Raw genomic sequence first — 23,921 nt, forward strand, 5'->3', positions numbered from 1 at the left:
GATTGATGGAAGCTCACCCACAACCCTGATGGATGAGCAGTAAAGATAATGAATATCCCAGCAAACACAAAAACGTTTATATAACGTTGTATAAACGTTTGGCTAACGTTTCAGAAACGTTACAAAATAACGTTTATAAAACGAAAATTTGTGGACAATTTTTTCGTTTTATAAACGTTTGAAAAAACGTTATATAAACGTTTGAAAAACATTCTGGAAACCATCATACAACATTCTGGAAACGTTTCAGAAATGTTTTTTAAAACATTGTATAAACGTTTCTTAAAACCATTTAAAAACAATAGTAAAACGTTTCTTTAATGTTTTAGAAACGTTATTAGAAACATGTTCAATCAATCAAAATCAAAGTCCTTCCCACGCCGCTTACAGTACCTGGTATTCCTAGGCAGTCTCCCACTCAAGTACTAACCAGGCCCAACCTGTATGGTGGCGCATCGGGCGGCGCCGATCTCCGTTTCCATAGCCCTCGGCCTCTCACCTATTACATAGCTAGGGTTACAGTGGGGGGCTAGTCCTCTGGTAACCACGAGAGTTTGACTCCCCATGCACATCTGTATTGCAGCATGCCTTGCCAGATGATAGTAGGTACCATTTTTATGATGGTCTTTGGTATGACCCGACCGTGAATAGAACTCACGATCTCCCGATCGAGAGGCGGACACGCTACCACTAGGCCACTAGTCGGTATTAGAAACATGTTAATACCTGTTAAACTTATAATATAACAACACATTTTTGTTATTGCACTTAAGTTTATTTTATTCCTCTTTGCAAGTTCAACAAAACCGATTTGAGAGCAGAGATTTTTTTACATAGACAATATTCACATTTACATATAAAGCCCTCATGAACAGCAAAAATGATAAAAGATACTAGTATTAAAAATTTATCTAAATTTATTAAAGAAGCCTTGCTACTAAGAACCAAAACATTAAAGTTAACGTAATCATAGCAAATGAACAAAATCAGTTAAAAGTTGAAATAAAAAAGCAAATTAAATCAAATAAGTTGTTTGGCCTTCGAGCGAAGCCTTCGATGAAGGAGATTTTCTAAGATAACTTCTAAGTGGACCTGGCCTTCTCAATCTTGTCCCAACAGCAACACGCTCAAAATGGCGCTACTTCCAGTCCCTGCGCAAAGACGTAGGTCGCGCAGGCGCAGGGAACTAGCGAACAAAATGCCAGGGCCAAAAGGGCGTGTATTTTAGCAAATATAAAACGACGAATGGTCGTCTATCCAAATTATTCAAACCATACTTGATAATTATGAGACTAGAGCCACACATTTAATGATTTATCTATCTATCTAGATCTACATCTAAAAAATATTTAGCTAGATCGAACGGGTTTTTTTCAACGTTTATTAAACGTTTATACAACCACTTATTTTCCATAAAATTATTCCCATGTTTTTTGATACTTTTTAAAAACGTCATCATGTAGTGTTTATAATCACACAATTAATTGTAGAAATTTTAATATTATCTGTTTTAGCCAGAAGTCTCCGAATATGTATAACATTTTATAAACGTTTCATAAACGTTGTGAATGAAACGTTTTAAAGAGAACGTTTATAAAACGTCAATAAAACGTTACTCATTTACTGATTATTTTGATAATTGTAATACAATCATTATGACATCTTAATATCTAAAAATACCAAGAGATGATAAAAAATGTGCCACGGGCCAGCAAATATGACTATTAAATTTTCACCAACGTTTCATAAACGTTTCATAAACGTTTAATAAAACCTAACCTTAATGCAACCCAAATGAAACGTTTTATAAACGTTTTGTGTTTGCTGGGTAGATGGACCAGAGGATTATACCTAAGAATGTGAATGGAACTTGTTCTTATCCTGGTCAGGGAGGATCCAGTGCTGAGGGCATGAGGCAGAAATACACACTGAATCAGATGCCAGTCCATCACCAGACACCATACACACTCATTCACAACTAATTACTGTTTTGACTAATCAGTCCACCTACATTTTTTTTCAAGGTCGGAGGAAATCTTAAAACTGAAAGGAAACCCTCGGAGACATCAAACCTGAACCCTGGTAAGCTATAATTAATATTTTGAAATTAAACTTGTAAATGTCTCATCTCATTATCTCTAGCCACTTTATCCTGTTCTACAGGGTCGCAGGCAAGCTGGAGCCTATCCCAGCTGACTACAGGCAAAAGGCGGGGTATACCCTGGACAAGTCGCCAGGTCATCACAGGGCTGACACAGACAACCATTCACACCTACGGTCAATTTGGAGTCACCAGTTAACTTAACCTACATGTCTTTGGACTGTGGGGGGAAACTGGAGCACCTGGAGGAAACCCACACGGACACGGGGAGAACATGCAAACTCCGCACAGAAAGGCCCTCGCCGGCCACAGGGCTCGAACCCGGACCTTCTTGCTGTGAGGCGACAGCGTTAACCACTACACCACCACGCCGCCCACTTGTAAATGTATTGCTCTGAAATAAAAAAGACCTGTCCTGGGTGATTGCAAACCTCAGGTAACAAAATATAATGTTGGAATCAGACTACACAATATTTTTGCCTCTCACAAGGGTCAACACGTTAGATTAGGCAATCATTGTGCCAGAAATTCTTGCCATGCCTTGTTCGGAAGACTGGCAACACTACAAGTATGGCCCTGACCAAATCATTATTTATGTCCTTGCATGTCTTTGGGGAGGAGGTTCAATAAATTTAAATCATGGCTACAGAAGGAATATCAAAGAACATGTCATAGGAATTGTCAAACTAGGCAAGAAAATACAAAAAATTCTGACATGCTAGACTTTTCATTGGGACATCGCTGTTCTTTGATTATGGTCACACTACAAGAGACATTTGTCATTTTTGACATTTACATCCAGGCCCAATGCTTGAAAGTTGTCAGCCATGGCAAAACTGTGTCAAAATTGGCCCAAATTTGTGTAGTCTGATCTTGGCATAAGGGTTAAATGATGACACCTATGAGAGATCTGATGAGGCCTCTCTCTTTGCATGTGGATTGCTGAGTTATTTGGATTGAATTGTGATTATTTGAGATCATATCAATGCACAAATGTCAGTCCAGTAAGATGTTTTTGTTGTAATGTCCTTTCAAATAACTTACAGTAGAACATATTAAAACATCGTAATACAGCCCTGATTCCAAAAAAGTTGGGACACCATGTAAATAAAAACAGAATACAATGATTTGCAAATCCTTTTCCATCTATATTCAATACATTATATTGAATACAATACTATATTGAGTACAACACAAAGACCAGATATTTAATGTTCAAACTGATCAATTTTTTTTGTAGTAAATATTCACTCATTCTGAATTTGATGCTTGCAACATGCTCCAAAAAGGTTGGGACAGGGCCAAAAAAAGACTGCTTTTTTTGATGCTCAAAACCATCTGGTTGGACATGCCACAGGCGAACTGATTAATTGGTAATTGGAAAGGATCAGTCATTCATAAGCAAGGATGGGATGAGGTTCACCATGTTATGAAAAACTGGGTGGACAAATAGTTCAACAGTTTAAGCCTCACTCTCAACCCACCATAAGTGTTTTGGACATGCACGGGTCGCAGGGTTTGGTAGCTCGCAGCCGTGCCGCAGGGTCGCGGTGAACCTGGGGGAAAGTTTGGGGGAGGAGTACGGACAAAGTACTTGTCAAGTACAGGTTGCACGCCTGACTTCCTCGAGGCGTGGAAAAATTGCGCTGTTAGCCCGTGGAAAGCGTATGTCTGATGCACGTGATCAGTGCGTGTTCAGTGAGTGTGGAGTGTGTGTGACTTGCATTTTACCAGTTTCCTGCACTATGAGTATGAGCTGCACTTGTGAAGCATGTGTGATGCATGTGATTAGCACGTTACAATCACTCATAACTTGCGTGTGACGCAAGCCAGAAGTGGGTATAAAACCAGCGTGTCTGCAGCATTCTGCATCTGTCTTTTGACTGAAGAACACTGGATATTTTGTGGGAAAAATGTAAGAATTTTCAGTTTGGGTCCTCACTTCACCTCAGCTTGCCACTCCTGACAGCACAGTCTGGCCAACATGGACCCAGCAGATTTCGCCCAGCTAAGAGCAGTGGTGCAGAAACCGGAAGCTCTCCTTGGGACTCACCAACAGGACATCCAACAGGTGAATCAAAACCTTGTCAGCATCTCTGACACTCTCAATCTTCTTGCCACTCAGCCACAACAGCTTCAAGTAACTTCTGCTACTACACAATCTCCTCCACCTACCGCTTCCCCAGCTTCTGCTCCAGCCCTCTTCAGAGAGGCGAGACTTCCTGCCCCACAGCCCTACAACAGAGAACCAGGTACCTGCAGATCATTTTTATTTCAATGCTCACTAACCCTTGAGCTTCAACCACTGGCCTTCCCTACAGAGTGTTCCCGAGTGGCCTACACCATCACTCTCCTCACTGGCAAAGCTAGGGAGTGGGGAACAGCTATGTGGGACGACAATGCATCATGCTGCACCAGCTTCAAGGATTTCACAGAGATGAGGTGAACCTTTGATCGCTCTCTGTCTGGCAGAGAGGCAGCAAGAGAAATCATGGGGCTGCGGCAGGGTGCCCAGTCGAATTTTGACTATGCAATTGAATTTCACACTTTGACAGCATCTTGTGGCTGGAATGAGTGCCTTGTTTGACGGATTTTTGAGCTGGCTGTCAGACTCCATCAAGGATGAGCTGGTCTCACGAGAACTGCCACCTGATCTCCCCAGTCTCATGGACCTCACCAGTCGTATTGACTCCCAGATCAGACAGCAGGTGAAAGAGAGAATTCAGACTAGTCTTGCTCGCCCTCAGCTTCCCATTCCTTCCACTGAGCCAGTGCAGGTAGACAGAGTCTGCATCTCACCTGAGGAACAACAGCACCATCAGGATATGAGGGCATGTTTTTATTGCGGACAGCTGGGGCATTTCTGTCAATCTTGCCTTTTAAAAGGAAGAGCCCACCAGTGAGTTTAGGGGCCCTGGTGGGCAATGTCCAGAATCAGCCCCCTACCAATCGACCACATGTCCCAGTGGTCATTATCCATGGCAATCAGCCCCACGGCCTCCAGGCACTCATTGATTCAGGGGCTGACAGAAACCTGATCTGCTTGACCACCACCAAGCGCCTGGGGATTCCACTACTAGCTCTGAACCCATCCCTCACTGTCCTGAACATTAATGGTACTGGTCTGACCACCATCACCCATAGAACAGCCCTGGTCACCTTAAAGGGATAGTTCGGGATTTTTGACATGAATCTGTATGGCATCCCCATCAATAGTGTCGTGCAAACACACTGACTTACCCCTGACAGCATCCTGTGAGTCCAGTTCTTGTCCAGTTTTGGTCCAGACGAAAGTAGTCCGGCAAGTTTGTTGGGGTCACGAAAGTAAAATGTTTTTTGTCTCAAAACAGTATGTGTTCAAAAGAGTGATTTATATTTGCATCACAAAACCGTTGTCAAATAAAAAGTCAGACCTCGAAATCGCTTGGCACTATTTTCTCTCCCTTCTTATCACTGCGCGCTGCCGCCAGGTGACAGCCACGGCTGTTTCATTCATTGTTTACTAGTGATGGGAATTTCGGCTCTTTTGGCTCTTCTTACTATAAGGAGCCGGCTCTTTCGGAAGATTTTTTATAATTATTTCTCATGACTTGTACATTCACATCGAGTACACATCAATGCAAATTAACACGAAGGGATTTACTAGACCAATTTATATCTGGAACTACTTTAAGCCACAGCACAGGCAAAGCACCGCTGCAGGTGCAAAGACACCGCGCAGCGCCTGAAAACGGGTGCGCAGCGCCTGAAAACCCGTTTTCAGGCGCTGCGCGGTGTCTTTGCGCCTGCAGCGGTGCTTTGCCTGTGCTGTGGCTTAAAGTAGTTCCAGATATAAATTGGTCTAGTAAATCCCTTCGTGTTAATTTGCATTGATGTGTACTCGATGTGAATGTACAAGTCATGAGAAATAATTATAAAAAATCTTCCGAAAGAGCCGGCTCCTTATAGTAAGAAGAGCCAAAAGAGCCGAAATTCCCATCACTAGTAAACAATGAATGAAACAGCCGTGGCTGTCACCTGGCGGCAGCGCGCAGTGATAAGAAGGGAGAGAAAATAGTGCCAAGCGATTTCGAGGTCTGACTTTTTATTTGACAACGGTTTTGTGATGCAAATATAAATCACTCTTTTGAACACATACTGTTTTGAGACAAAAAACGTTTTACTTTCGTGACCCCAACAAACTTGCCGGACTACTTTCGTCTGGACCAAAACTGGACAAGAACTGGACTCACAGGATGCTGTCAGGGGTAAGTCAGTGTGTTTTCACGACACTATTGATGGGGATGCCATACAGATTCATGTCAAAAATCCCGAACTATCCCTTTAAGAATTTCTGGCAACCACTCTGAATCCATTCAGTTTTTTGTCCTGAGTAATCCCCATATGCCCATAGTTCTTGGTCTGCCCTGGCTAACTCTACATAACCCCCATGTCAACTGGACTAACACCACCATTTTAGGATAGTCAATTCTGTTTATCATCATGCCTGAGATCTGCCCTCCCTCACGTCGAGCTGCTCCAGCCCACCATTGGTGAATATCCTGACCTCTCTAACATGCCTCCAGAGTATAATGACTTAAAACCTGTGTTCAGCAAGTCTCAAGCTGTTTCCCTTCCTCCCCATAGGCCTTATGACTGTGGAATTGATCTTCTCCCTGGGACTGCACCACCTAAGGGGTGACTTTACTCTCTCTCTCTCCTTCTGAAAGGCAAGCCATGGATAAATACATCACTGAGTCCTTAGCAGCTGGAATTATTCATCCCTCCGCTTCTCCTGCAGGGGCAGGATTAATTTTTGTGGAGAAGGACAAATCCTTGCGCCCTTGCATTGATTACCATGGGCTAAATGACATCATCAAGAACCATTACCCCCTACCTCTCATGTCTACAGCATTTGAGCTACTCCAGGGAGCCCAGATTTTCACCAAGCTAGACCTGCGTAATGCTTACCACCTCATGAGGATCAAGGAAGGGGACGAATGGAAGACAGCGTTTAACACCCGCACAGGCCATGACAAATATCTTGTGGTTCCATTCGGCCTGACTAACACGTCTGTGGTTTTCCAGGCCCTTGTTAATGATGTCCTGAGGGACTACCTTAAATGTTTTTGTTTTGGTTTATCTGGATGATGTATTTTTTTTTTCCCTGCTACCTTGAACACCACATCCATGTCAGGCAGGTCCTTCAGTGACTCCTGGAAAACAAACTCTTTGTTAAGGCTGAGAAATGCGAGTTCCATAGAAGTTCTGTCTCCTTTCTGGGTTTCATTATCTCCCCCGCACAGATTCAGATGGACCCCCTGAAACTCAAGGCAGTTGCTGACTGGCCCACCCCGTCCTCTTGGCGAGAACTCCAGTGGTTTCTTGGGTTTGCAAATTTCTACAGGTGATTCATCAGGAACTTTAGTATGGTGGCTGGGCCCCTCACGGCTCTAACTTCCACCAAGGTCCCCTTCAGCTGGGGGGAAGGGGCCGAGAAGGCGTTCTCCGAGCTCAAATGAAGGTTCACATCAGCACCTATACTCACCATTCCAGATCCATCCTGGCAGTTTGTGGTTGAGGTCAATACTTCAGAGTCAGGGGTGGGGGCCATATTGTCCCAAAGATTGGCTAGTGACAACAAGCTTCATCCTTGCTCCTTCTTCTCTTGTTGGCTTTCCCCCTCTGAGAGAAACTATGATGTTGGCAATAGGGAACTGTTGGCCATTAAACTGGCCTTGAAAGAATGGAGACATTGGTTGGAGGGGTCGGACCTTCCCTTCATCGTATGGACAGATCACAAGAACCTCGAATACCTCAGGACTGCCAAGCACCTCAATTCTTGTCAGGCCCGATGGTCTCTTTTCTCGCTTCAAGTTCACACTTTCCTTCCACCCAGGCTCTAAAAATGGTAAGCCTGATGCCTTGTCCAGAATGTTTTCTCCCCTCCAGGAGGAATCGACCTCCCCTGAGACCATCCTTCCTCCACGGTGTCTGGTGGGGGCCGCTCTGTTAGAGGTGGAGACCCTGTTTCCAGAAGGCCCATGAGCAGGATCCAGGGCCCAGTAATGCATCTCCTAACCATCTTTTTGTTCCTGTTTCTGTGCGGGCACAGGTGTTGCAATGGGGTCATGGTTCCAGAATGGCGTGCCACCCAGGAGCAGCCCAGACTCTGGTACTCATCCAACAATGTTTTTGATGGCCATCCATCAAGGAGGATGCCCAGAGGTTTGTGGCAGCTTGTGACATCTGTGCCAGGAACAAGATTGGCAACAGACCCCCTGCCAGCCTGCTGAGACCCCTTCCTATTCCCCACTGGCCCTGGTCACACATGGCCCTGGATTTTGTCACAGGACTCCCCAATTCAGGTGGCAATTACTTGTATCCTCACTGTTGTCGACCGTTCTTCTAAAGCTGTTCATTTTATTCCTCTGCCCAAGCTTCCCACTGCCAAGGAGACCGCCAAATTGCTGATACTCCATGTTTTCCATCTACATGGACTCCCCTCAGACATCGTATCAGACCAGGGACCCCAGTTCTCTGCCCAATTCTGGAAGGCTTTCTGTAAACTCATTGGTGCTTCTTGCAGTCTGTCTTCAGGTTTTCACCCTCAGACCAATGGACAGACAGAACGGGCCAACCAAGAGCTGGAAGTGGCTCTCAGGTGCATGGTGTCCAAGGATGCTGCCTCCTGGAGCAAGACCCTTCCTTGGATAGAGTATGCTCACAACTCCTTACCCACCTCTGCTACAGGTCTTTCCCCCTTCCAGTGCTCTCTGGGTTACCAGCCACCACTCTTCCCCATCCAAGAAGTCATCGTCAGCATGGTCTCTGCCCAGATGTTTGTGTGCCACTGCAGGAGAACGTGGGCATTGACCAGGAAAAAGCTCCTACGTTCTGTCAAGATGTTTAAAGAGCAAGCTGACAGACACTGCTCGGCAGCTCCCATCTATTGGGTGGGGCAGCGGGTAATGCTCTCCACTCACCACTTGCCCCTCAAGATGGCCTCCTGCAAATTGGCTCCCAGGTTCATAGGACCTTTCCCCATCTCCAAGGTAATTAATCCCTGTTCTGTAAGACTGTCTCTGCCCATACGGCGCATGGTTATTCACCCAACTTTCCATGTCTCCCAAGTCAAACCCCTTGTCTCCAGTTCCCTGTCCCCACCCTCCAAATCCTGTCCTCCTCCCAGGTTCATAGATGATGGTGAGGTCTTCACTGTCAGGAGGTTGCTGAAGGTATGACGCCAAGGCAGAGGACTCCAGTATCTGGTTGATTGGGAGGGGTATGATCCTGAGGAGAGGAGCTGGGTTCCTGCCAGGTTCATCATGGATCCCACCAACACCCTGAGGTACTTTCTAAGGCGCCCGTTGAAGGGGGGTTACTGCTACAGTTCGGTCCAGTCCATCCATGCCTTAGATTGTGGGACTTCCATGCTGGATCCAGGACAGGAATTCAGTCCTGCCTTGCTGAAGGCCATTTCCTGAAGTGGCACTCCCACACCTGCAATCACTCCTCTCCCATCAGCCAGGGCTTTTTAAGAACTGTTTGGAGCTACCCCATTTGCCAGACTGTCTCTTGTAGACTTTCCTCGCCTCGCTACAGCTCATTGGTATTGTGTCTTCTTGATTCCCCCTGCCTGAATTTTTCCTTGTTTTTCTGTCCAGTTTTTTGTCCCTGTCTTTTGCCTGCCTGTTCTTTCGAATTGTGTCTTTTGCTACCTCTGCCTGGATTTTCCTTGTCCCTCTGTTCATCAATTTTTGTGGAGATCTTTCTGTCCTGTTTTTTTGTCCCAGATTGTGTCTGCTCCTCTGTTTTTGACCTCCTGGCCTGTTTTTTTTTTTTTACTACCGATTTTTGCCTGAGCCCTACTATACCTTTGCCTTTCTGCCATCTACTTCATTAAAGAGGTTTTCTCTTTACACTGCCTGTTTTCTGAGTCTGCTCTTGGGTCCTCACTTCACCTCAGCTCACCACTCCTGACAAAATGTGTTTTTTGCTCTCATTATGAAGAGCAAAATATGACAACCAAGACCAATTTGAGCAAATTAAACTGTATATCAAGCAAGAATGGGAAAGAATTTTACATTCAAAACATCAGTAAATAATGTCCTCAGTTCCCAAACACTTACTGAGTACTGCTTAAGAAAAAGGTGATTGTGGCAGCAGGGGCATGGTCAAACATCGGTCTGTGAATGGAGGGCGGAGTCAGGGAAGGTAAGTGGCAGAATCACTGCACCTGATGTGAGTTAACCTGTGTTTGTGTCTTCTCCAGTGACCGCACCCTACAAAAGGAGAGAGCGAGCAGAGAAAGGGAGCTCTCTCCTGACCAGAAATGTGTGTGAGAGAGAGTGAGTGTGCACTGGTGGTGCAGTTGGCTGCAAAGCTATCTATATCTCTAAAAATAAAAGAGATTTGGGAACTCAGTTCTGGCCTGCCGTGCTTCTGCGCTCCACCCACCTGCTCAGATTCCTACAGTGGTGCTGAAACCCGGGAATGGAGCACAGAGGAGAACAGCCCCATGGAGTCCTCCCCCTTCAAGGACCTGATCCATGCCCTCGCCACGGCCCAACAGAGCCAGCACCAGGCGCTGGTTGCCCTCCGGAAGGAGCAGGAGCAAAGGTTTGAGGCCCTGGTGCTGGCGCAGCAGGAAGATCGCCAGGCGTTCCAGCACCTACTCACGTTGGTGGGGTCCGTCACTGCCACGGACCCCACCCACATCACCCTAATGAAGGTGGGCCCGCACGACGACCCTGAGGCCTTCCTCGCTCTCTTTGAGCAGGCAGTAGAGGCATGGGGCTGGCCGGTGGAACAGCGCACGGCGCGCCTCCTCCCCCTGCTAATGGGCAAGGCGCAGCTGGCCGCACTATAGCTCCCTGCCGACAGCCGGCTGGTCTACGCCGACCTCCGCAGGGCCATCCTCCAGCGTGTGAGGTGCACCCCAGAGCAACAACGGCAGCGCTTCCACGCACTGCGCCTGGAGGAGGTCGGCCGGCCATTCGCGTTTGGCCAGCAACTCTGGGACGCCTGCCGGCGGTGGCTGAGGGCCGACAACCACGACGCCGAGGGAATCATCGACCTGGTGGTGCTGGAACAATTCATCGCCCGACTTCCAGAAGGAACAGCGGAGTGGGTCCAGTGCCATTACCCGGCACCGCTGGATCAGGCCATCGAGCTGGCAGAGGACCATTTGGCGGCTGTTCCGACGGCAGGACAGCACGTCTCCTCTTCTCCCCTCTCCTCTCTTTTTCTTTCTCTCTCACACTCACTCTCTCCCTCTCCCTCCCTGTTCCTTGTCCTCACCCCGTTCCCCCACCGCGGAGGTGGGGGCCGGCTCCACCCCAGCTGGCTTGCCGCACCCACGGTGCCCTACCGTTTCCCACTTCCGCGTCTGTCTTCCCCCCCCCTCAGGTGAGTGAGCTCTGGAACACTGGTGCAGAGCGAGAGCCTGGGCCAGTTTGCTGGCGCTGCGGGGAGCCGGGGCACCTCCAGCATCAGTGCTCGGCGATGGAGGCAAGGCAAGTTTATTTATATAGCGCATTTCATACACAGTGGCAGTTCAATGTGCTTTACAGAGGTAAAAGCAAATCAGTAAACAATAGAAAATAAAATTACATAAAATAAATGGGGAAGAAGAGAGAAAAAAATGAGAATTAAACAATAGTAGAAACTAGACAGGGACACTCTAACGAGTGCAAACCCCGCCTTTTCCCTATTAAAATACATTGGGCGAAAATTTCGAAGTTCTGCCATGATCTTGACCTTTGACCTCCAAAATTTAATGGTTTCCTTCCTGGGTGATTGGCAACACATGTACAAAATTTGGTCCAAATCGATCCATTGGTTCTTGAGATATCTTGCAGACACACAGACAGACAGACACACACACACAGACTGACGCAGGTGAAAATAATAACCCCTCCGACTACTGTCGGCGGGGTTAATAAAATAAAATGAAGTAAAAGTTCAGTAAAAAACAGCAGAATAAAATGGAATAAAAGTTAAGTTTAAAACATGCAGAGACTGTAAAAGTTAAGTAAAGTTTAAAACAAAGATGACGATATTTATCAGTTAGCAAAAAGCATCTGAGAACAGCTTGGTCTTTAGTCTAGATTTGAAGCTGCCAACAGCAGGAGCATTTTTGAGGTCCTCTGGGAGTTGGTTCCATAGATGTACTGCATAGTAGCTAAAAGCTGCTTCACCACACTTTGTTTTAACAACAGGTTTTACCAGTAAATTTTGCTGCTGCGATCTGGTAGATCTGATTGGGTTAGGCCGCTGCAACATAGAGAGGTAATTGGGCCCTGTACCATTTAGAGATTTGTACACCAGCAGCAATGCTTTAAAGTCAATTCTGTAGCTTACTGGAAGCCAGTGAAGGGACCTTAGAATTGGAGTAATGTGCTCTGTTCTTTTTGTTCATGTGAGAACCCTAGCCGCTGCATTTTGAATCACCTGAAGTCATTTGATGGTCTTTTTTGGCAGGCCTGTGAAAAGGCCATTGCAGTAATCAATCCTACTAGAGATGAAGGCATGTATAAGTTTTTCCAGATCATTTTTTGACATAAGTCCTCTTAGTTTGGAAATGCTTTTTAGGTGATAAAATGCCGATTTAGTGATTGCTTTCATGTGACTGTCAAAGTTTAGCTCGCTGTCAATGAAAACACCAAGATTTTTAACCATCTCTTTTGTTTTAATCCCCTTTGTGTCAAGAATAGTGGTAATCCTGAGTCTTTCATCTTTTTTCCCCAAATAGAATTACTTCTGTTTTATCTGTGTTCAGCTGAAGAAAATTGTGACATCCAGTTGTTGATTTGGTTGATACACTGGTAGAGACATTCAAGGGGGGCATAATCATTAGGTGATAGAGCAAAATAAATTTAGGTGTCATCTGCATAGCAGTGATACAAAATTGAGTTGTTCTTGATAATTTGTCCAAGTGGGAGCATATAAAGGTTGAATAGTAATGGTCCAAGGATTGACCCCTGGGGGACACCACAGGTCAAGGACATTGATGTTGAGGTACAAATTCCCATGGTAACAGAGAAGCTTCTATCTTTTAAGTATGATTTTAACCAATTGATAACTTTACCAGTCAACCCAACCAAGTGTTCAAGTCGATATAGCAGTATGTTGTGATCAACAGTATCAAAAGCTGCACTGAGGTCCAGTAACACAAGGACCGATGTTTTGCCTGCATCAGTATTAAGACGTATGTCATTTATAACTTTAATCAGCGCTGTTTCAGTGCTGTGATTGGCATGAAATCCTGACTGAAAGTTATCAAAACAGCTGTTTGATATCAAGAAGGCAGTTACTTGATTGAAGACAATTTTTTTTCAAGGATTTTCCCGATGAATGGTAGATTTGATATTGGCCTACAGTTGTTTAATACTGAAGCATCCAGATTATTCTTTTTAAGTAGGGGCTTTACAACGGCTTTTTTCAGGGACACAGGACCAATGCCAGTCTCTAGGGATGTATTTATGATCTGAAGCACATCTGTAATTATGAGGTGAAGAACAAACTTAAAAAAGTTGGTGGGCAGAATGTCCAATTCAGATGTTGAGGAACTGAGATTTTGTAGTTTTTTTTTTCAAGAGTCTCGTAATCAAGCAAACAAAATTCTGACATTGTGTTGAAATTGTCTGTGTCATTGGTGATTGCAGCTTTTCAGTTATTTGCAACTGAGATATATTATGAGCAATATTCTGCCGTATTTTATCAATTTTACCTTTGAAGAAGGATGCAAACATTGCATTTATTAACTGAGAGAAGTTCAGGTGCTAATTGTGGTGGGGGATTAGTTAGCTTCTCTACTGTTGAAAATAGCACACAGGCATTGTTCATATTCCTGTTGATGATGTTGGAGAAGAAAGACTGTCTTGCTTTACCAATTTCATAATTATATTTACAAAGCATCTCTTTATGGATTTGATAATGGATGTGAAGTTTAGATTTGTGCCATTTTCTTTCAGTCTTCCTACATTCTCTCTTTAGCAATTTAACAGCTGGGTATTGCTTCCATGGTGCTTTCTGCTTGTCATTGACTCTTGTGATTTTGAATGGAGCAATATCATCCATAATTTGGGTCATATTTAAATTAAAAATTTCCAGTAAGTCGTCTACAGAGTCTGACATTTTAGTTGAGATCCGAGAGAGAGCTTGCTCAAACAGAACGCGTGTTGTCATTTATGACTCTCCTACCCATAGTCGTTGAGCTGTTCTGAATGTGAGGGGACATAGAAACATCAGAGAAAACAGAAATGATCAGATAAGGCCAGGTCAACAACAGTAGTAGAAACAGTAAGACCCTTTGTGATAATGAGGTCAAGGGTATGACCACGAGAGTGGGTCGGCCCCTGTACATGTTGTATTAGGTTGAAGCTGTCAATAAGTGCAAGTAGTTCTCTGGCATAAGTGTTTTCAGGATTATCTACATGCAAGTTAAAATCCCCAGATATAATAAGACAGTCAAACTCTAAGCAAATGACTGACAACAGTTCACCAAACTCTTCCAGAAAAACTTTGGCTGAATGTCTCGGAGGCCTGTAAATAGTTAATAATATGTTAGGAGAGCATGTAACAAGTGCACATAAGTGTTCAAAGGATGTAAAATCACCAAGTGAGGACTGTTTACATTGAAAAGAGGCTTTGAATACATTTGCAATCCCTCCACCTTTCCCATGTCGGGTAGCACTCATGAAATTAAAATTTGGAGGAGCTGCTTCAATAAGGGTGGTAGCACTATTTGCTTGATCCAGCCATGTTTCAGTTAGAAGCAAAAAATCAAGATTGTGTTTGCAAATAAGATCATTAATTAAAAATGACTTGTTTGAAAGTGATCTAACGTTCAGAAGAGCTAGCTTTACAGAAAGTCTAGAAGTAATATCCGCTTGGGCACTCTGATGTTTTGAAACAGGAAGGAGACTAGACTGGTTTACCCCCTGGGTTAAATATGCTCTATGTTTTCTATTTCTTATCAACACAGGAATAGAGAATGGCATAGGCATACTGGGTCCCAGCTTGTTTTCAAAACTACACCCAATGCAGGGACCCACAGCACATCATACAAGACTCTCTGTATGTTCCATGAGGTTGGGAGGGAGAAGGATTGGAGATGTCATGTATTTTTTAGATGGTGAAAAAGATTGGTAGCCAGCTGAAAGTCCTGGGCGAACACAATTCAGTCTGTTGGTTGATTTTCGATGAACTGGGTACACTGCTCGTCACGAATGATTTGGGCTGGAAAAAGAGAGTGCAGCCATTGGCAGCAGTCTCTGCATACTTTTAGGGAAATCCATGCAGGGGGGAGACGGAGATAGTACAACAAAGTCAGAAGAGCGAGACTGAGATTGGGACTTTGGTGAGGTCTTTGTGAGTGTCTCCATGACTGTCAGGGAGACAGTCACCACAGAGACAGTCTCTGTGATACTTGCATGGGGTCGAGATGTGGATGATGCAGCCTTGGCATGATGGTCTTTGGTCAGGTCCTCAATCTGGATGGGCGATGCAGATATCTGTGGCTGCCCATTGTTAACAACATGCTCACTTTCTGCATGTGATTTGTTGAGGTCCTTGGCAGTCTGCCCCAGATGGTTCTTGGCAGTCTGCCCCAGATGGATGTGTGTCCTTGTTGAAGCATCTCTGCTGTGCTTGCATGGGTAGTTGTTTTGACTTTGCAGAGGTATTGTTGATAACTAACTGGGTCAGTCTGTGAGCACTTATCAGCAGTTCTGCTCAATGTTGGCTGAGAAAAGAATGCATGCTAGAGAGAGAGGCTGTAGTGATTAGCTAAAACTTTGGTCCCAATCTGGCTGAGTTCAGTGGTATTTGGCTTGAAGAATTCTCTGCGATTCCAGAAAAGGTTAAAATTGTCTATGAAATTCATACCAAATAAAAAAAGTTTTTCCAAGCCGGGTGTTAAGACTGAAGAGTCAAGTAAATGCAAAGCTTCCCCTTGCAGGGAGTGAGCCACTGATAAAAGATTGTATTCTAGTCTTATAGAGATCAGAAAAAAAGTTTTCTGAAATCATTTTGGACAAACAGCTGTTCTCTGAAAACATCATTTGCTCCCACATGCACAACAATACAAGGTGGGTGCGGTGGTCCGGATCCCTGACACGCCAGGGACCGCCCTCGTTCGGGCTGGAGCGTATCGCATACCGGTGAGTATCCAAGGGGATACGTATCAGGCTTTGGTGGACTCCGGCTGTAATCAGACCTCAATCCACCAAAGCCTGGTGCAAGACAAGGGATTGGGTAGAGCACAATTGGTGAAGGTGTTGTGTGCGCATGGGGTTGTTCACAACTACCCTTTATTGTCGGTCCACATTCTATTTCGAGGGGAGAAATTTAGAGTAAAGGCGGCAGTTAATCCTCGCCTTACCCACTCGATAATTTTGGGGACTGATTGGCTGGGATTTGGGGAATTAATGACTCATTTAGTGAAGAGTGGGGCCTGCCATAGTTTAGCGGGGGGAGGTCCTGGTGTGGCATTGGCGGGAGCAGCTGTCACAGAGCCGTCTACCTCATCACCGCATCAGAGTGAGGAGCAGCAGGCTCCTCCTCCCTCTCTCTGAGAATCCCTAGCAGATTTCCCGTTACAGCAGTCGCGAGATGAGACTCTGCAGCATGCATTTGACCAAGTGAGAGTAATCGATGGTCAAACACTCCAGCCAAACGCCACACCATCCTTCCCCTATTTTTCCATCATTAAGGATAGATTATACTGAGTGACGCAGGACACTCAGACTAAGGAGCCAATAACACAGCTTTTGATCCCAAAGAGCCGCCGGGAATTTGTATTCCAGGCGGCTCACTTTAATCCCATGGCTGGACACTTGGGGCAGGATAAGACACTCGCCCGAATAATGGCCCGGTTCTATTGGCCAGGGATTCGTGGCGATGTCCGTAGGTGGTGTACGGCGTGCCGCGAATGCCAGTTAGTAAATCCAGCGGCTATTCCAAAAGTGCCTTTGCGCCCTCTGCCATTAATTGAGACCCCGTTCGAAAGAATTGGGATGAATCTTGTAGGGCCATTAGATCGGTCAACACGAGGGTATTGCTTTATTTTAGTTCTGGTGGACTATGCAACACGATATCCGGAAGCAGTACCTCTTTGCAATATCTCAGCACATAGTATTGCAGAGGTGCTCTTCTGCGTCATCTCCCGAGTTGGAATCCCCAAAGAGATTCTGACTGATCAAGGCACTACGTTTATGTCATGAACACTGTGCGAACTGTATGGGTTAAGGCCAATTTATGCTGACAACCCAGTCCTCGCAGACGGTGTTGCAGACAGTGTCTGCGTAGCCCCCCCACCTTCGCAGACGCTCTGCGTGCACCTCCCAAAAATTGTGACCACCGCAGAAGCCTCGCAGACAGCGTCGCAGACAAGAGGGCTCTGATTGGTCCACTCTACATCCATTGTACACGCACTTCCGCTTCCCTACTTTCCCGGTTTGTTTTGTTTTCACAACCGGCATTTTTAAAAACACGAGCGAAGATGGAGCAGCATGAAGAGCAGTTGATTGAGGAAGTACGTACATCTATACGACTCCAGTTCTAGTCATTATAAAAAATAAAAAGTTCTAGTCATTATAAGTAACCGGAGGATAAACACTCCACTAACCACACCCACCAACTACTCCTAGCGACTTCGTGCCCCCTTGCGTTGTGCCGGTGAATAACATCGCGCATGCCTATTCCCCCGCTCAACAATAAATTACAACTGTCTGCGAAAAGCTATCTGCGAAAGCCTTGTCGCAAGAGCATGCAGAGGCCTTTACTGGGAATTAAGCCTATTCGCACCAGCATTTATCACCCACAAACGGATGGCTTAGTCGAACGGTTTAATCGCACCCTCAAAAACTTAAGAAATTTGTAAGCGAGGATGCACGCAACTTGGATAAATGGCTTGAGCCCCCGTTATTCGCAGTCCAAGAGGTCCCACAAGCCTCCATGGGGTTCTCCCCATTCAAATTATTATATGGGCATAAGCCGCGTGGCATTTTAGATGTTCTGCGGGAAAATTGGGAGGAGGGACTTTTAACAAGCAAAAACGAAATTCAATACATTATCGATCTGCGCGCAAAACTCCACACACTCACACACCTAACCCAGGAGAATTTGCGGCAGGCCCAAGAATGGCAAATCTGCCTGTACAACAGGGGCACGCGCCTTAGGGAGTTCACACCAGGAGATAAAGTACTCGTGTTGTTGCCTACGTCGAGCTCCAAATTGATCAAGTGGCAAGGACCCTTTGAGGTCACACAGCGAGTCGGGGACGTCAATTATGAGGTGAGGCGAACGGACAGGGGTGGGGCGTTACAAATTTACCACCTCAATCTGCTAAAACTTTGGAACAAGGAGGTCCCCGTGGCATTGGTGGCGTTGGTTCCAGAGAAGGCAGAGCTGGGGCTGGAGGTTTAAAAGGGAACATTGACGTCGCCTACCACTCCGGTCCCCTGTGGAGACCACCTCTCCCCGACCCAACTCACGGAGGTTGCCCAGTTGCAGACAGAATTTTCGGACATGTTCTCACCCCTGCCCGGCTGCAGCCGCCTCATAGAACACCACATTGAGACGCCCCCAGGCGTGGTAGTGCGCAGCCACCTTTACAGGCTGCCCGAACACAAGTAAAAGGTGGTTCGGGAAGAACTCGAGGCCATGCTCGACATGGACATCGTCGAGGAGTCCCACAGTGACTGGAGCAGCCCGGTGGTCTTGGTTCCCAAGGCCGATGGGTCGGTCTGGTTCTGTGTGGACTATAGAAAAAAGTCAACGCGGTGTCTAAATTCGATGCGTACCCAATGCCTCGTATTGACGAGTTGCTTGATTGACTAGGCACGGCTCATTTTTATTCAACACTGGATTTGACAAAGGGATATTGGCAGATCCCCTTGACTCCATTATCCCAAGAGAAAACAGCCTTTTCCACACTGTTTGGCTTACACCAGTTTGTCACACTTCCTTTTGGGCTGTCTGCTACGTTCCAGCGGCTTATGGATAGAGTCCTCCGCCCCCACGCCACCTACGCGGCCGCATACTTGGACGACATCAGTATTTATAGTAATGACTGACCGCGACACTTACAACATCTAAGGGCCATCCTTAGGTCGCTGAGGCGAGCGGGTCTCACAGCCAACCCGAAGAAGTGTGCGATTGGGTGGGTGGAAGTACGGTATCTGGGCTTCCACTTGGGCAATGGGCAGGTGTGTCCCCAAATTAATAAGACAGCAGCGATTGCGGCCTGCCCAAGACCAAAAAGGGGGTGAGGCAGTTCCTTGGGCTGGCTGGCTACTATCGTAGGTTTATACCCAATTATTCGGATGTCACCAGCCCGCTGACTGATCTCACTAAAAAGGGGGCACCAGATCCTGTCCAGTGGATGGAGCAATGCCAGTGGGCGGAGCAATGCCAGTGGGCTTTCTCTTAGGTAAAGGCTGCACTGTGTGAGGGGCCATTGTTACATTCCCCTGACTTTTCTCTCCCCTTTGTTTTGCAGACAGACTCATCGGACAGAGGGCTGGGGGCTGTTCTGTCCCAGGAGGTGGAGGGGGAGGATCATCCAGTGCTGTACATCAGCCGGAAGCTGTTGGTGCGTGAGGGCTGGTACAGCACCATAGAAAAGGAGTGCCTCGCCATCAAGTGGGCGGTCCTCACCCTCCGCTACTACCTACTGGGACGCCCTTTCACTCTCTGTTCGGACCACGTGCCCCTCCAGTGACTCCACCACATGGAGGATGCCAATGCACGGATCACCCATTGGTATCTGGCACTCCAGCTCTTTAAGTTCAAGGTGGTCCACAGGCCAGGGGCACAGATGGCTGTGGCGGATTTCCTCTCCCGTCGGGGGGGGGGGGGGAGTCAGCTGCAGGCCGGATGGCTCCCCGGCCTGAGTCGGGCGGTGGGGGTATGTGGCAGCAGGGGCATGGTCAAGCGTTGGTCTGTGAATGGAGGGCGGAGTCAGGGAAGGTAAGTGGCAGAATCACTGCACCTGATGAGTTAACCTGCGTTTGTGTGTCTTCCCCAGTGACCACGCCCTATAAAAGGAGAGGGAGAGCAGAGAAAGGGAGCCCTCTCTCAACCAGAAATGTGTGTGTGTGAGAGAGCGAGTGTGCACTGGTGGTGCAGTTGGCTGAAAAGCTATCTATATCTTTAAAAATAAGAGTTTTGGGAACTCAGTTCTGGCCTGCCGTGCTTCTGTGCTCCACCCACCTGCTCAGATTCATACAGTGATGTAACACAGTGGTAAACATGCCCCTGTCCCAACTTTTTTGGAAGGTGTTGCAGGCATCAAATTCAGAATGAGTGGGCTTCCCCCCCCCAAAAAAAAAAACAATAAAGTTTATCAGTCTGAATAAGCATTGCAAACCATTGCATTCTCTTATTTGTTTTACACAGAGTCCCAGTGGTTTTGGAATCAGGGCTGTATAATGTATCAGTATACTTACAGGATAAAGAGAGTGTGAGTATGAAGCGCATCATACAGTCACAGGTTAAAGCAATGTTGTGAGTGTGAATTGGAACTCGTGAACACAGTTATGTGTGGTGAAGTGCCTTACACACCAGTCATATGGAGCATGAGCCTCTGGGTCTGGGACAAAGGGCTCTTCCTCTTCTATCCAGCCAGTAGGTTTCTGTGCTGTAGGGTCAGCAATAAACTGAGGAGCTTCTTCATCCCTTTACACACAATATAGAGAGAGACTAAATCTGCCATTATTACCTATACTACTGAAAACTGAATTTGAGGAGAAAATTACTTAATACTAGTGAAATTATCTTGCGGCATGGACAGATATTTTTACTTGATAAAACATCTTAGAATGAGTTGGTTGCAATCTAGAACTAGGTTTAATAATTTCAGAATTGGTGTCTTGTATTCTTCTAATCGGAAATGCTAGATCATTTCAACTATTTTCAAGATATTTTCACTTGCTCAGATATTTTTTGCAGTGTAGCGCAGTTACTGTAGTAAAGCACTGTGTTATGGCATAGTGAGTGTTTGTCAGTCTCTCCATAACTGCATGTGTTCAGCAGTATTTAAAGATTCAAATTTGAGGTCATCATTGAGTAGCTCCCTTTTTAGAACATCAGCACAAAAGTATGCAATATAAACAGTTATTTTCATTTGCAAAATATTTTGATTTGATGTATTATAGATTAGATCCAGATCTATAGGTATATATAATAGACTAATAATGTATTATCTTCAGGAGCAGGCTGAGACATTCTTGCTTTAACCAATATACACTCACTGTCCACTTTATTAGGAACACCTGTACATTCATGCAGTTCTCATCAGCTAACCATGTGGCAGCAGCACAATGCATAAAATAATGCAGATACAGGTCAAGAGCTTCAGTTATTGTTCATATCAAACATCTGAATGAAAGAACAGTGTGATCTCTGTGACTTTGATCATGGCATGGATGTTAGTGCCAGATGGGCTGCTTTGAATATTTCAGAAACTGCTGATCTCCTGGGAATTTCACACAAAAGTCTCTAGAGTTTACATAGATGACATATCTGCCATCAGGAGGAAGGGCAAGCAAGGGTTTTGTATGTCTTTTCCATAAATACTATTTATATTTCAAATAACTGAGATAATATTTAATATGTATTGGGTGTTCTAAATTGGTGTCATAATTATTGTATTGCTATAAAATCAGTAGATATGGTTTTAGTCAATCAGCAAATAGTGCTGAATAGTGAATAAAACATGAAGCATAAAGATACCAGTCATGGGGTTTTGTTACAGAGGGATCTGGGATGAGGCGTCTGTCATCCCAGTTAAAGGGTTTAGTATCTCCTGGGTCCTCTATCTCACGGGGAGGCATCATGGGTGGATCCATGTCCTCTAGTAGACTGCCGTTATTGACTAGTGTTTGGTCAATGAGAATTTCAAATGTGTTGTCAGGATACAAATCTGAAAAACAAGGGTTTGTTTTTTAAATTAGTCTTCTGTCATGGTTTATTTTGAAATGGAACACACCAGAGTTGCAAATATGCAATAGGAGAATTAAAAATACTTCTCAGATTAATGCAATTTCCATGTTTTCCAACACTTTTGCTGTTGACAGATCATGTCCGAGTTATAATTTATCTATAATAATCATACTGGCAGAGTAAGTTAGACTATTTTATAAGGAAAATGTTGCTGCTGCCTACTTGTTTTACATTATTAGTGTGATGCAATTAAGGTTCTGAAACATCTCAATCCAACCCAAGCCTGGCTCAGTGATTTCAGGCCTGATGTTGTGCTCTTGTTAACACTCACTGAGAGTGTAGAGATGAGGGTTATGGTCAGTGAAATAGTCACTCAGGTCAGTCTCAGGCTGCCGGGCATGTTTCTCCTCATACATCCCTGTCAATGGGTTACGGTGGCGGAAGATGAAATGAACTTTGTATATACTTCCACATTTGTCTGGACCAAACATAATGTTGTATGGTGTGGCATCATTAAACTGACTCTAAAAGAACAACAAACAAACACATTCAGTCTACGTAATGATGGAATGCTTGTCATAAACTGTGCTAGTGACATTAGTAATGCTCGCACCAAATGCAGGTTGTCTGAATGAGACAGTAACTTTATGTAGCCTCCTCCACAGTCAATCCCATTTTGGAAGAAAACTTCATACCTGTGTAGATCAGTTAAACATATAATTAAGCAATAACACGTGACTGGATGTGCAGTTAACAGAAAATAATGACAGCGTGGTATGCTGCAGCCCTGGCATGGATTTATAAATTTTTCTATAACAGTACATCCAAAGGTGTTTTATTCCTCTTATATCACAACAATTTGCCAACAATTTTCCAATTTATAATATATTAATGAATGACACATTGCACTTATTAACTATTTATAGTATACACACTATGCATACATTCACAGTACACATTTAATGTGTGGAACATCATTGCTAAAAGAATAAGACAATTTGAAGCTTGAATTTCAATAAACATCTCTCGAAATAGGCATAAAGGTTTTTATATGTAATGTTATCTTAGTATTAGTACCATTTCCTTTATTCAAGTTATCTTCACTTGTCATTTTTTGTATGAACAGTTCACCAGCCTCTGTTTTGGCCCTTTTACTGATTGTTACAAAGTACATTAGAGACCCATTAAATAATTGTTAAATAACAGCACATTTTAAACTCATTATTAAATCTCTGCCATACCATTTGGTATACTAGTCTTTGTAAATGAGTTGTTACTAAATAAACGATAATGTATACTTCCTTGCTAAAAAAAAAAAGTTGCACACTTTAATATTTGGTTGGACCACCTTTAGCTTTGACTACAGAATGCATTCGCCATGACATTGCTTCGATAAACTTATGCAATGTCACAACACTTATTTCAGTCCAGAGTTGTATTCATTTTTCATTGAGATCTTGTGTCAAAGATGGGAGAGTCAAACCACTGCATAAAGTCTTCTCCAGCACCTCACAAAGATTCTCAGTGGGATTAAAGTTGGGACTCTGTGGTGGCCAATGTGTGAAAACAATTCCTCAAGCTTCCTGAACCACTATTTCACAATCTGAGCACTAATTTTATTCCCATGTCATCAGGGAAGAAAAAAATCCATTGATGTAATAGCCTGGTCATTCAGTCCATTCAAGTCATTAGCTGACTTTATTGTCCCATAACATTGCTGAGCCTCAACTTGACCAACTGAAGCAACCACAGATCATAACACTGCCTCCAGTGGCTTGTACAGTGGCTCACAGATGTCTTTATAGACATCAACATCTCGTTGAGCCAGGCTGTTGTCCCCACGTGCCTCAAAACCACCACCATCATCCCGGTCCCGAAGAAGCCGTCT

At 44.9% G+C, this 23,921-nt stretch overlaps 1 protein-coding gene across 1 annotated transcript in view; it reads right to left on the reverse strand.

The window, feature by feature from the left end:
- The window catches only part of si:ch211-274f20.2 (calnexin), a 107,361-nt gene that overhangs the window by 44,430 nt on the left and 39,010 nt on the right, over positions 1-23,921 (reverse strand). Inside the window, exons 5-8 of the mRNA XM_060927587.1 lie at positions 22,647-22,728; positions 22,365-22,557; positions 21,824-22,013; positions 20,654-20,767 (exon numbers count right to left, since the gene is read on the reverse strand). Coding sequence (XP_060783570.1) covers positions 20,654-20,767; positions 21,824-22,013; positions 22,365-22,557; positions 22,647-22,728 — 579 coding nt within the window. The remainder of the gene's footprint in view (positions 1-20,653; positions 20,768-21,823; positions 22,014-22,364; positions 22,558-22,646; positions 22,729-23,921) is intronic.

Source organism: Neoarius graeffei, chromosome 8 (assembly GCF_027579695.1).
Source record: "Neoarius graeffei isolate fNeoGra1 chromosome 8, fNeoGra1.pri, whole genome shotgun sequence".
In the NCBI taxonomy this organism is placed as follows: domain Eukaryota; kingdom Metazoa; phylum Chordata; class Actinopteri; order Siluriformes; family Ariidae; genus Neoarius; species Neoarius graeffei.